We start from the raw sequence: 14,637 nt of genomic DNA, 5'->3' as shown, positions 1-14,637 counted from the left end.
TGGTAGCCCGCAGGCATCAGGGCGCTTGGACAGTACAACACATAGCAAGGCATGAAGCCTAGCCACTTCCTAACCAGAAGTGAAGGAAGACTGAATTCCTTATCTGAAAAGATGGGTCTTAAGACATTTCCTAAACGCCAGATGATTGTTTTCTGTTCAGTGCCTCTGGAAGATTATTCCACAGTTGTGGGGCCAGGACCACAAAGGACCTGCCCAAAACCAGATTTCAGTTTGAAATTGGGAACAGACAGAAGACTCTTTCCTTCCGATCGTAACCGTCTGAGGAGCATATGGCACTAAGCTGTTTTTTAGTTAACATTGGGCTTTGCCATAAAGGCACTTGTGCACCAGTGAGAGGGATTTAAACTATTTGTTCCTCGACTCCAAGCCAGTGGAGGGACACTTTCACTAGTTACATGATCCCTTCTCTTCAGATTTTTGACTAGCCTAACAGCGTCATTTTGAATGACTTGGCATCTAGCCAAGTCCTTGACAGTAGCCCCGATCAAGAGCATTTCCATAGTCGAGCCTTGACAAGACAATGGCTCTGGCGATCGTGGCCAGATTTCATTCATTCAAGAAAGGCTCAATAGCTTTCATTAGCCTAAGATAATATGCCGTATTATTATGTAGATAGTTGGTCTGAGCATCAGAATTGACCGCTGAGTTTACCATCATGCCAAGGATTTTAACTTAGGAGAATACTGGAATTTTGACGTGCTTGATCTGAAAGGACTTATATTTCCCGAAGAGCATCAATTCAGTCTTAGAATCATTAAGACACATCTAATGAGCCTGCATCAATTCTTCTATCATCCTATAAACTAACAGTCTGCGTCACGATTTCCCTCCAGCTCCAAAATAACCTGCGTGTCATCTGCGTAGTTCGTGAAAAACACTCCAGCCTTGACTAGAATACTACACAAATTTATATATATATATAATAAAGCATGGGTGACGACTGGGGGGACACCAAAAAGAATAGAACACGAGTCGGAACAGAAAAGCTACTTCCCCAATGAACTCTGGCTTGGCGGGCAGATTAAAAAAAAAAAAACACCAGCCACTATCGCTTTTTCGGAGCAGCCCACATTTTCCCTGAGAGCTTTGATAAGGAGTTGATGATCTACCAGATCAAAAGCCACACTTAGATCCAGAAGCATCAGCATCCCTACTTTGTTCCTATCCACCAAACTCAGCATGTGGTTCTGGAGATCCAGCATAGCGTGCTGTGTGTCACTCTAAAGTCTGATTGTTGCTGATGTAGGGCAGAATGACTCTCCACATACGGTTGTAGTTGCCGAGTGGCTATTTTGTCCAAAATTTTAAGGACAAAATTGGAGTTGGTTATGGGCAAAGATTGGCCGGGTCCTTGGGATCCAAGCCTCCCTTTTTTTACTAGCGGGAGCGAGTCTTTGGAGATACCTATGCACGAGATAAAGTACCTTAAAAAGAATTGTGTTTGTACCGGGACTTCATTTCACCAGCTCCTGTATTTTTTTTTTAATGCAGGGGTAGCAGCTGGAACCACATGGGTTCGTGATCACGACCACTAGAGACCCTCAAAGGACTTCCCTGCAAGCAGCATTAATTTGCAGTTAGACGTGTGTTGTGTAGTTTATAGGTAAAAGGCAGAAATGAAGGGCACATGAGAGGGATAGGAATACTAGACGAGGCTTTAAGTGGACCAGGACCTAGCAGTCTTCAAAAAGTGCTCCTGCGCCAGGGCTCTTCAAGGCCTCCCTGCCCACCCCAAAACAGTCCTAGACACACCAACTCCCTCCAGTAGCCCTTTAACCATCTTTTTCTGGAGTACAGACGCATGTGGCTAAAGGGCTGCTTGAGAGGGTTGATGCTACCAATAAGAAATAAAAATCTATGATAATGCCCCCACATCTTCATTTGTTTTCAGAGGCGCCAACCCTTCAGAGAGTCCTTTAATCATGCAGGGCTGCTTGAGGCTGTTGGAGACGAGAAAAAAAAAAAGAAAACGCCACAGGACATTTTCATTGCTGTTGGTGTGCACCCCGCTTCAGTTCCTTAATTACAGGCACTGACCCCAACAGGCAGCCTGCTGTTGGGGGTCAGTGCATGTGATTAAGATACAAAGGGAGGGGCGCACCAAAAGGAACACATGCAGTGTGCCCCATCTCCCCCGTTTGGCTCCCACTGCCAGTTTCATTCCCCCAATCCCATTTCCACTTAGGCATTACCCTTAATTGAGCCCCCACAAGAATGCTCCGACTTAAAGCACCGGAAAGGCAAGAATATTCTAGATTGTTTTCTTCCACTTCATAAGCATTAGAAAGATGTTAAATGGCCGTGTGTATGGTTTCTTTTGAAATACAAATAAACCAGTAAATAAAAAGAAACTATTCTAGCTTCCCTTTGCTTATTCCTGTCATGTTAAAGAAAAAGGGGCGCGACTTTGAACATGATCCAATTGGCCTTGGCCCATGCTCAAACAAGTTCGCGCAGTCTGTTGTGGGGGTGCATTGGTAAGATTGACACAGTAGGGTCCAGCTTCTGGAAACAGCATCCAGGCATAGTTTCCTTTGAACGACCATTGGTTATAGGAAATTCCTTTTAAAAAAAACTAAAAAGGACACCGTTCACACTAAAATGAAGTGACCAGCATTTAGACTTCCACTGGTTGGTTACTCAGCAAAGGAGGCCACACCATTAAGGATTCTGGCAAGACCTGAGCCACTTGGTAGTAAAGCAGCGTCTTTCCTGGTGTGTGGGAGATCACCTTTGTGGTGGTTTCTGGGCCACAGCCATGCAAGGAGCTGTGGGCAATGCAGAACGTTATGAAGTGTATCTTGGGTTTGACTGGGAATGCAGTGATGAATTGCAATCTTTCTAGGTTAACAGATGAGACTTGCATTCTGGGTAGAGGGTTGAGCATGTAGACTAGACCGCATGGGCAAAGGACTGCGGCATAGCAAGTCTGGGCTCCTGGGGACATGGCTGCGGGGGTTCCGTGTGGGGCATCAGGTATGGTTTAATTAGGGGGACTAGATTTTGAACAGGACAGGGCACTGACAGAAGTAGGACTACGGCTTTAGCGGTCAAACTGCAGTCCTACTTCTGTGTGGCTGGCCTGTCCTAGGTCATGTTGCAGGAACAGAACGCTTCTTGGCGCCCGGAGGAAGGGGTGATGGTATTGGGGAGGGCGTGAATATCGAGTGTGTAGAGAGCGCCCAGAATCCTGAGACTATTTAAATTTTTAAAAAATCTGAACGGGATTTGGGATTTGGTGTATCGGGTGGATACCATCCTGGATTTTGGCCAAACCAAAGGAGAAAAAATAAATTAATTTAAAAAATCGTGATCTCTGGCCATAAACCGGGATGGTATCCACCCGATCCCCAAATCCCAGGATGGGGTTTTTAGACAGTCTCGAGACCGCAAGACGGAGGCACAAGTACCCGGACAGTCCTGGCAAAAGCGGGACATCGGGTATGGTTTAATGCAACATATGAATGAATCTGGAGGAGGAAAATACGCGCCTGCCCCTTTAACTCATGGTTGAATGAGGTCTCCTAGAAAACTCGAGGTTTTGACTGGTCAGTAGAGGGCATCTTCCCCATTTCTTCCAGCCTAGAAAAGTGGATTATTGCTATTTTGATTCTGCAGACACAGGGTTAAGTTTTGTCGTGGTTGAGTGCAATTTAAGACCCTTTTGCAGCTCATACAGATACAGTGGACAGAAAAGCTTTCCCACTCTCTAAACTGGCTTATCCCCAGTAAATGAGGCGAGGGGTGCAGCCCTTGCCAGCTTTCAATGTAGCGTTTTCCGGTGACAGACATGCGCCGCCTAAAACCCAACCAGAAGCAGATACCCAACATATGTCAGTCATCCAAAATACTTTCCGCAAATCTTCATGGGCCCGATTATTTCGATCAGTACAGGTCATAGAGCACGGAACCTACAGGTTAGTATAAGTGGTATGAGCCAGCAACATCCCAGGCAAATGGATGGGAGCCAAACCAGGTGGGTAAGGAATGGTCGGCATCCATTCATTCAAGATTATGTAGGGCAAGATGCCAAGTCTGCACCACTGGTTAGCTCCACTGGCGGTAAAATCATTTCACAGATTGTGACTCGACGGAAAAGAGCAGTTCCACTGGATGAAACCTGGCAGGTCAAGTGTCTGGATCGAACATACCTCAAAGGCAGGGAAGCTGTGGATTAATACTCTGCTTAGCGGTGTGACCATTCTGCCGGTGTCAACTAGGGTCTGCGACTCAAAATCCTACCATTGCTCGGTGGGGATTGACAACATTCTGTCGCACAACACAGAAAGAGGAAGGGCTTTCGTGAATTGCAGGTCCCACACATTTCTTGAGCACAGGCCGTAAGGCACAGAGCTCTACACTTCAATGCCCCAGTGCTTTGCTCATGCTTTGGTGAAAGTACACCCCTAACCTGCATTTAGAAAGAGCACCAATAAGAGTGGTCTCCAACTTGTATTCTGCATTCCATTCAGGAGCCATGAATAATACCCACCTCGTGGGTTGGGAGGGCTGAATTAATTAGCAGCCTTCACGCTACTCTACCTCCTCCATGAAGTCTAAAATACAAACTGCAGAATCGCCTCTCCGACTGCAATTACCACTATTGTACCTATGACCCACATCTGCAGGCTTCAAACTGATAACAGGCCAATAACGCTCAAGTCTCACCCGTGAACCCCTCACACCCCCGACTAGAAAAACACCAAGGGCCCAGACACCTCACAGATTGAGGCAGATGGTGTACCATTTATCCGAGAGAGCAACCGGGTTTTACAGTGGCAAGGCTAGCTCGTGCAATGGAAGCTGCACGGAGGGGCCAGCAGGAGCGCAGGCAGGCAACTAGGCTGTCCCGACATTTCCCCATATGGCACCTGGTTTTGTTTACCGCCCACTTCTTGTAACCCGAGTGGAGCTACTCACCGCTAAAATCTACCACTACACACACGCTCCAACTAAACTCTCCTCCGATCACACTGCCCCCCACAACAGTGGCTAAGCAGAACCAAAGCATTGCAGATACTGGAACTTGGGCTCCGATAACAGATGATCTGCCAAACCATAGAAAGCAGAATTGCACACAGGGCCAGTGCAATTCTGACCTGCACCTTTCAACACCACTAACAACCCCCATCCTTTTCGTGTAGAGCCACGCAGAGGTCAACAAACGGGTCAGAAGGGCCACGACCACTTAAAATCTAGTTACAGTATATTAGGGTTTTAGTAGTTCATTTCAGCCGTCCCCAGGGCAGGGGTGTCTAGTGGTACTGTACAGCAAGATGCCAATTGAAACAATTCATACCTACAGGGGAATGATTACCAACTGCGCAACGCATGGACTAGCAAAGATCCCACATGCACCAAATACAACACAACATGTCACTAGAATAATTATTTTAATCCGTAAGTGGGCTACATTTAGGACTAATCTGGTGACAGGGTTACTGTCTAAAAGTAATCGTTGGCTTAATACTCCAAATTAATACTCCTACACCTTCCAGCTTAAGCACTTGACGTCTCCTAGATACATGCACCCTAGGTGAGGTCTCAACGGTCTGGCTTGAAATGCACAATTCATCCCCCAAATTCTTGCAGGCCTTCAAATCTACCCCTGGACCAGTCGCACCCTCTCTACAACCACCCATGCAGCCACATCGAGGCTTCAAGCCCTCCCATGGCCGTCGTTCCACCTCCTCCCGGCACCAGCTCACAGGTTCCTCTTCACCCCACCACTTCCATGCCTGATCCCTGGACATTCAGTCCATCCTCACTGTAACAAAGTGGTTACATTTCCTGAAACGGTGCCATCCCCATTAAGGAGCACAAACATGTCTGGTGGCATCAAACCACAAACCACCTGCACAAGTACAGAAAGGCAAATACAAGTTAACCTATAAAAAAAAAAAAATCCAAAATTAATAAGCGCAAATTGTGCTCACTGCATTCCAGTGGCCTCCCTGTCCTAGCACCTACTTTCTATTTGCTGGTTTGGTTATTCTACCCATCAATGCATCTTGTCCCCTACTTCATGGCACCCAAAAGGTCCTCGTACATACAACTTGTCATGGCCCTCGCCAAACACACATTTGGTAAACTGACGTCTAGCTGCGAATACCCCACAAGGATGAGCAGCAAGGCTCAAGGCCACATGGCAGATTAGAGGAGTGGTCACAAATAGGAACAAAGCGGAACAGGTAAGCTTGTGATTCGCCAACTGATACTTACATACCCCAAACATGTATGGAAAGGTGCAGGAAACTAAAAGAAGCATCCCTTCAAGTGATTAGCTTTGCCGTGGTCCTTTGGCACACAACTACACCGTTGGGCTCTACACTTGCCCCAACAGCCACCAATAGTGGCCGAAGGGACAACTGTTAAATGATTCTGCAACAATGGCCATTGAAGCACGCCCTGTCAAATTCCAAAACCACAAAACTAAAATGAAGCAGCCAGACCATTGCGAGAGCCGTGTAGAGTTTATTATTTCAAGACAAAAACATCCAAGTAATGAAGATCCCAGAAATCCCAACATCCATCTCTATGCAACATTCTCCCCCCACCCCACTCGTGTCTACAATCGTGCTGTTGCATCAAACATCTGAACAGCCCCTCACTCAGAGGTCTGCCCTTCTGGAGGAGCTTGAAGAGTCCACTCGTACCAGCAACGGTCAAATCACAAATTTCGCCTTGGCGATGGAAGTGCTTTTGGTGGCCGTGTCTGCGTGGGCCTGGTATCCTATGACCACCTTGGATGAGAAGCCGAGGCGCTCCTTGTACACTCGCCTGTAAACAAAGAACACACCATCAGACCATTCTCAATGCACAATAGCTTCCACCAGCAACAAACAAGAGCAAGGATCGGGGGCACGCTCAAGGCAAAGGGGCAGCGCTACAACAGGATTAAGATCCAAGTACCAGGATGGACTTCTAAGTGAGGCTGGACTGGAAAGAAGGACTCTGCTGCCTTACGAGGCAACAAAAGGACGTGTCCTTCAACAGAGTGGCTGACGATTTAAATGAGCACTTGACTCAAGTTTAAGGGCAAGCTTTGGAAAAGCTATGAGAGGACCCTCAAGACCTCTGCTGAAAGCGTCACCAAAGTCCCTTACAAAAATACTACCCCAACGCCCACCCATGCTCCAACTCCCTCATGTAAACATGTGTCTCCAAACACGGCACAGAGACAATGACGTTTTGCCAGCTATGTGGCACAAAGGAATGAAGGCTAAACATGGCATCAGGGCAGCTGGTGAAGCGACTAGAGAAGACCTAGGTGTGTGTTGTTGCCAAGCTGGAATTATGAGCCTCTGAATATTAGTCTGCAAAGGAGCGTGCAGGACAGAGGGTCCCCACAATGCAGGTACTCCCACCATTCAGCCTTCTCCTCCCCATCACAGCAAAACCCACGCCCTTTCTTCGGATATCCGAGCCAGTCCAGTAAGCCATGACGAGCAGGAGGGAAAAGCTAGTTGTATTTTTATTGTTTTATATAGCGCCTTAACCATAACCAGTAATACATAAAACATGGAACTGTAGAAGCAAAACAGTAAATGTGAATCAAACTATACAATCAGAATTTAGAACAATTTGCAAGTAAGAAGGGAGAGGAGGGGATAGGGAAGGATCAAGAGGGAGAGTAATAGGTGAAGTGAGCAACAAAAGAGGGGAATCACAGTAGAGACCGGAAAAGAAAGATAAGGAGAGCAGAGAGGATAATCGACGGAGGGAGGTGATAGAGAGACGGGGAAGGTATCGGAGAGGGGAGTGAAGAAGTTCTTTTGAAGAGGAGCTGAAAGAGGAGTAGGTGGTTATGGTGGACAGGTTCGATCGCTACATCATCTTTCTGCTTTAACTCCAATGTAGGACACGGACCACGTTGAAGCTGCTCCGCTGTAAGGGATGACCATATAAAGCCCAGAAACAGTGGCCATGCCTTTCTTGTAAATCCTCATCCCGGGATATCTTCGAGAGATGCAATGATTTTGGTTTCGTCCCAAGTAGTCAATGGAACACAGTCTTAACAAGGGATGGCCATATTGGTAGTGGAGTGCAGAACTGGAGGTTTCAGAGCCAGCTGACAGCAAGTATCGCGACAGCTCTCACCTCACCCTTCCCATGGATCCCAAGGGACCAGGACCCGGTGACGTTGCAAGTCCATGCCTAACCCATGCAATGATTTCCCCAAGACTTAACACTCCATGGAGCGCCTGGCTACGAGGGTGTCAGCAACCCTGAACAAAGTCTGCAAAGAACCCTATCCATACTTTACAGAATCTGTCGATGGGTGGGGGTGAGAAGGGGGTAAGCATTCGCACAGTGCATGGAAGGTGTAAACAGCAAACAGAGGTAATCAGGGAGCCAAGAGTTGCATATTTTATATTAGCACTTTGATGCCCAAGTTGGTCAAACAGTTTTGCAAAATGTTAAAGCCCTAGTGAAGCAAGCAGTAACTTGCCAAACAGTCAGCATAATATAACAGTTAATCTGGTGCAAGTGGAACGGACTCCCAAGCCAGCAGAAGGCTGGCAAGCATCTAGGCTGGATGACCACCAAAGGGTTCTCTGGCAGCACTGTCCACGTTATGAGGCCTCTTCAAAAGAGGACCAGTGCTCCAGCATCGTGCATTAGTTTAATGTGGACACACCAAACAGTGTACAACCCATCTATTAACAATTGCACATAGCTCTTTTCCCACTAGATGGCGCACTAATATTTTGAGTCTTGCCCCAGAGAATGGTTTTCATCCTAGCCCCAGTCTCCTAATTTCATCTTCACTTCGTACTTCCAGAAACAGGATGCTTGCATGCTCAGTCTGGACTGTCTGACAAAAGGACTTGCCCCATTTAGCTCCTGCCATTTCCGGATATCCCAAAGCCGCGCTGATCCTTCAATGGACAAATCGAATTTACCTCTTGCAATCCGCAATATAGTTAACGACAGGGATTTGCAACAGCTGTCGAGGAGCGTGCCCAGAGGTCCTTGCAATAGCAGGCAAAGTAGATGCCCAGGATTGCAGTACTTTAAGCAGGGGAGTTGCTAGGTCTGGAAAAGACCCGGGGCTATGCAGATTTTGGGACTTGGGGCTAGCTAGCCTTTTGGCTGTAGCTCCTGAGATTCTATCCGGGGCTACAACCAAAAGATCAGGGGCTATAGCCCCCTTAGCCCCCCCCCCCCCCCCTAGCAACGCCTCTGACTTTAAGCATCACTGGCCCCCAGGGCTCTGTCCTGGTGGATGCCGAGAGGGCCCACAGACCCTGCAAGTGAACAGAGGCCTTCAATGCACTGAACATAGGTATGTGCGCCCGTCTTTCACCGATCTGTTCACAAGCAGAAATAAACAGTTATGGGGAAATGTCTAACATGCAGGCCCAAACTTGATAGTTTGGGCCAGTTTCTTGACCAAAGTGGGCTAGTTTTGAAGAGTTACTTCGCCTAGCAGCCGATCCTTTTGGACAGTGTTACTGAACAGATTATTTAAAATGCACAATTTGCAAAACATTTCACCCAACAACCCTGCATAGGTATTACCCAAACAGTCCTTAACAATTTGACGGCGGGACACTTGCATTGGTGCCCAAGCCAAATTGTGTGGCCCAGTTTATGAGGCCACCTACCACGAAGAGCAAAGTTTGGGTCTACCCTCCTACTGTGACCAGTGAGCTCAGATATGCCTTTTGTCATTACTGTGTTGAAACTTTGTACAATGAGCAGAGCTGCGTACTTTGGAAGCTTGCATGAAAGAAGGCATAGTGCCACATCTTCTCCCCTGAACACTAACCCTTAAAGCCTAGTCAAGAAGTCTGCAACCTGTATTCCCCAGATGTTCTGGACTAAAACTTCAAACAATACCTCGCCATTCGCTTTTCTAGGGAGGATATTTGAGTTGTAGTCCAGAACATCTGACGTCAAAGTTTGTGGATCCCAGGTTTAGTAGAAGACTTGTCCATTTGGCCCATTGCAGAGCAGGGAAAACGGTTTCAATTTAGATTTGCATACCAGGCAGCAAGTCCTACTTTTAAATTTTAATCCACATACTTTACTAAGAATGGCATTCCTTCAAGGGACTACATTCCTGCCCTGTGTATTTTTTTGTGGTATGAACAGTTCACAACGTTTCAGTCTTCGACCTTCCTCAGGTGAACTGTTAGGGCACTTAAAATATTACCTGTACCTCCAGTGTCCTAGTGTACCTCACACCCAATCACATTTACATTATAGTTAACCCCAGTGTTCACCTATTGGCTAACATTGCCACTTGGAAATCCTTGTTCGCCTAGATGCGTCAGCTTGCTGGATTGCCATAGGTGCACTACAGATTTCCATTGCACCAAATCCCTAGATTGCTACAAATCCCACTTTCTGCTCCAGCTCAGCAATTGATTTCAGTCCAGATGGTCAGCAACCAAGGAATGCGTGAAATGGGACAGATCACTGATCAATACTAATGCAGCCTACTGGTAGGACAAGGATTGTATCCATACCACGCGACGCTGTATTTCCGTCAAATTACTCATGTTAAGACTGATGGGCGTCCATAAAGGTCAGCCAGCCAAGATTGCATACAATCTTCCAGGCTTAGCCAGTCCAGCAGACTACCCATTGGGTGACAGCACAGGTTCAAGAGAGCAGAGCCATCAATCAGCAGGGTTCAAAATTATAAAGTTGTCCTGTAGGTAAAGTCCCCTTGATGAGGTGAGGCTTACGGCTGGGTCTGCTAGTAGCCAGCCACTTTGTATTAAATTCTAGTAGGGTCAGAGCTCCAGTGAGCTCGGACTGATTACAATAGCGCATTTGTGCAGAGGAAGAGCATGGAGCGTCAGTAATGCCAAGCTTGAGCTCATTAGGGGCTGTATGGGGTTTCTTAAAATGTGGGGCAACCAAAGAGCAGAGCAGAAACCCCTTCAAAGTGGGATTGCCCAATCTCCAAAGGAGTGGGGGGAATACGTGGCTTTAAAGGAAAGGGTTAGTGGGGGCGTGGAGGAAGGAGTAAAGTACAATATGGGGAAAAACCCTTCCCCTCCGACCCCAGTAAAAGCAAGGGGTTAATGGTTATCTACAACAGGAGACCAATCTGGCATAGTGGAAGCCCTAAACCAAAGAAGGTTCTGTCCAGAGATGTTCTGCAGGTAAAAGGTGCAGCTATTATTCTTGTAACCACCTCTGCGCTCCACATACTCCTTGGTCTGCAAGGTTCTCCCCAAGTCCTGTAACACCTTAAACACCCCCAAAACGAACGCCATACTGCTATTGTTCTCCCCAAAACCTCACCCTCTATATCCCTTAAAGTGCAGCCAACTAGACTGAGTCTGGCCACAGCCCGTCTGAGGATGAGCGACAAAAGTAAAAAAAGACAGCTCAGGGCTCCCCACTCAACTACATCTTATTTTGATCTCCATATTGCATATTTTGTAGGACTACAGGCAAACTGGTGCCATGTAAGCATACCTGTATAACTGCCTTCCAAAAAGTATGAATGTGTATTAGGCAATAAGAAAGCATGTGAACATAATTGGCCAGCAGGGGGCATAGTACACAACCCTCTAGACAACTAGAGAACTTTGAGCCTGCTACAGTGATTTGGTGCAGTATAAAGCCTTGAACCATAAAAAAGGTTACACTTTGCATCTCATGCAGAACTTGGGTTCTCAACCTACTATGTACTAAACGCTCATTCCTCATCCCGCTTACTTGCATTTTGTGTTTATTTTGAATTTACGAAGGACTGCATGCCAAAGCACTGTACAGAATCACTTGCAGTAACAGATGCGAGAAGATCAGAGCCGAAAACAAACTGATCACAGAGAAAGAGGCAAGGTGTTCAATGCAAATGCGCTAGAGAAAAGGAATGAAAACAAGACTGAGCACAAGGGGGTGCGGGACAGAGAAGAGAAAGATTGAGCGCACGAGGGAAGATAAAAAGGAGACTAGAGGGAGATAGGGAGGAGCAAGACCATGCAGGGATTTAAAAACCATATAGATAAAATTCAATTTAAGACCAGAATGATAGGACAACCAGCCAAGTGAAAGCAACGAGAAGAAAGTCATGAGGCAAAAGCAAGCCTAACAAACAGAATGGATTTAAGAGGAGCCAAACATAAGAGGGATTCCAAAAGGAGTACAACACCACACGAAAATATAAAAGATCAAGAGTTTAATTGCCTGAAATTTAAAAAAAGGGCCTTGCAGATATGAAAAAGATGAAAATGACAACAGGCAAGCACAGAAATGTGATAGGAAAAGGAGAGATCAGAATAAAAATAAAGACCAATGTTATGAGCAGTAATAGAGAATGGGAGTAAAGACAGGAAAAGAGATCGAAGCAAGAGATAGAGGGATAGTAATAGCCAGGGGGAAAAAGGACTCTTAGCAGAATTAAAGACCGAAAACTGATCCTTCATCCAGGATTGGATAGCTAAGACAAAAAGACAGATTATCCTGGATAGAGGGTGTAAGAGGAGAAAATAAAAAGCTGGGTAGCAGCATAGAAGTGATGAGATATCAAAAATGAAATGGACGCAGGAGGGGGAGGTGTAAAGAAAAGGCCCCAAAACAGAACCTCCAGGAGAAGAGGCAAAGTGTCAGAAAATCTGCCAGTCCAAGATACAGAATAAGCGCAGTTAGGCAGATAAAACCATGAAAGAACAGATCCAGAGAGACCAAAAGATAAGCGCCTTGGATTAAGGCGCTATATAAAACAAATACAAAGAGAAGTCACAACTAACGCATGGTTTACAGTATCAAAAACAGCGGCTTGATCCAATATGATTGAAAGATGAACGATCAGAGTAGCATGCAGATAAGACCGAGCGAGCCCTTTCAATAGAATGAAGAGGGCAGACACCAGTTTGAAAATAAGGAAGAATAGTTATCAGGCACAAGAAACTTGAGACTAAATAAGAAGCTTAGAAAGATCAGGAAGAGATGGTCCAAAATTTGAAGGACAAGCTGGATCCAGAGAAGGCCTTTTCAGAATAATAATAGAGTGGGATACCCAGGTGCTGCATTATCAAAATTATGATGCCTTTATTGTTGAAGGCTTTGGCAAATACAAGTGCCAGTTGCCCAGTGATTCATCCTAAAAAGATCTTCATTTTCATCACTGACCAAGTGAGCAGATGATATGCAGGAAGTAGCCCAAGATTGTAAACCTATGGCGTTTGCATTTCATACCTTGAGCAACAAGCCTTTGCAATAAAAAAGGTACATTATAGTCTTAAAGAAATAAGGAGATAAACCGCATTGTACTACAATCAAGAAACACTACCACTTGTATTCCTCGCACAGAGCAAGAGATTGTGCAAAAACACATTAAGTGCTACCATGGTTGGAATACTGCATCGTTTACAATTGCAGTACCTTCTTTGGAAGCCCTAGCTCACCTAAGGAAAATAGTCCAGGTCGCCACAACCACGCTAGGTTTTACCAGATAGCCCCACTCATGTATAAGTAACTCCCATTTAGATTTTGTCGCCATCTAAAACAAATATGAATTCGCCACTCTGAATACTCGTAGACACCCTGTGCTTGATTATGCAATACTAAGAATGACTAACCTATAGCACCAGCCTTTAAGAAGCTTCACAGGATTTTGGTGAACAGGGATCCAGTTAAATCATGCATACAGCACTGCAGGCCTACTGTGGCCTTGGGCAATGATACCGCAAGGACGAACAACCCCACCCCTGCCAAGCGTGCCAAACTTCAGGAAGGTTATAAGCACAGGTGTGCGCTATAGTGGGCAGCTACCTCTGGAATTCTTGGGACAATACCAGGATCACAGTTCTTGAAGGATCGTCAGCCAAGTGCCCTCCCAAAAAGCCTTCACCACCCAGAGTTAAACCAGAATCTGCCCAACTGCAGGACACCTCCCATATCAGAACCACATCTTTAGTACCACCTCCCAACTCCAAAAATAATCCCATCAAACTACATAGCAGATAAACCGAACAGTAGATTGAGCCATGTCTTGATACTGAGAAAGTACTCCCTCATTGCATCTTGGATAGAACACAGCGGCCTCTTCTCCCTTTGCCCCCACTCCAATCTCCAGGAATGGAGTAAAACCCACACTTGCAGCTGTGACAACCGTCGACTGCAGGGAGCCATTGACATCGCCAACATTACTAGAGTTTCACCCCACATACTACAGTCCTTTACAGACTGATCACTCAATCATCTACACATCGATGAAGTGGCCCTTTGAGGTCTGTGAGCAAGATGTTCCATCCACTTCAAAACCTTCAGACACCTTAAATGGCGGGGTACGAGGGCAGACTCTACCTGTGCCATGCTGACGAGTTCACCAATATGCGTGACCCAGGTGGATTCTGAAATCCGATTGAATACCTGTGCCTCATTTCCTGCCAAGAGATTTCAGTGACAAAATCAACACTTCTTGCGGTTTGCTTTTAACGGGGTAAAAGGCTATTTCCAATTAGTGTTACAAGTGCAAGATTTGTAGTGCCTCAACCAGTTCTTCCATCGAGTAGAGCGGGATGCTACGGCTTTACCTGATCCACCAGGGTCAGGAGGGTTGATCTCCCGATACAAGCAGCTGCCCTACAAAAAGGCTTTCTTTCTTGTGCATCAAACAAGACTGAAAACTCTTACAACATTAAA

At 46.1% G+C, this 14,637-nt stretch overlaps 1 protein-coding gene across 2 annotated transcripts in view; it reads right to left on the bottom strand.

Moving 5' to 3' along the window:
• Nucleotides 1-6,479: 6,479 nt before the first annotated feature.
• The window catches only part of EIF4E1B (eukaryotic translation initiation factor 4E family member 1B), a 170,370-nt gene continuing 162,212 nt past the window's right edge, over nt 6,480-14,637 (bottom strand). For both annotated transcript variants that reach the window (XM_069651476.1, XM_069651477.1), the window contains one exon: nt 6,480-6,801. In XM_069651476.1, coding sequence (XP_069507577.1) covers nt 6,687-6,801 — 115 coding nt within the window. In that variant the 3' untranslated portion in view covers nt 6,480-6,686. The remainder of the gene's footprint in view (nt 6,802-14,637) is intronic.

The sequence above is a fragment of the Ambystoma mexicanum genome, chromosome 3p (assembly GCF_040938575.1).
Source record: "Ambystoma mexicanum isolate Mex_15411 chromosome 3p, UKY_AmexF1_1, whole genome shotgun sequence".
Classification (NCBI taxonomy): domain Eukaryota; kingdom Metazoa; phylum Chordata; class Amphibia; order Caudata; family Ambystomatidae; genus Ambystoma; species Ambystoma mexicanum.
This window is presented reverse-complemented; position numbering and strand designations above follow the sequence as displayed.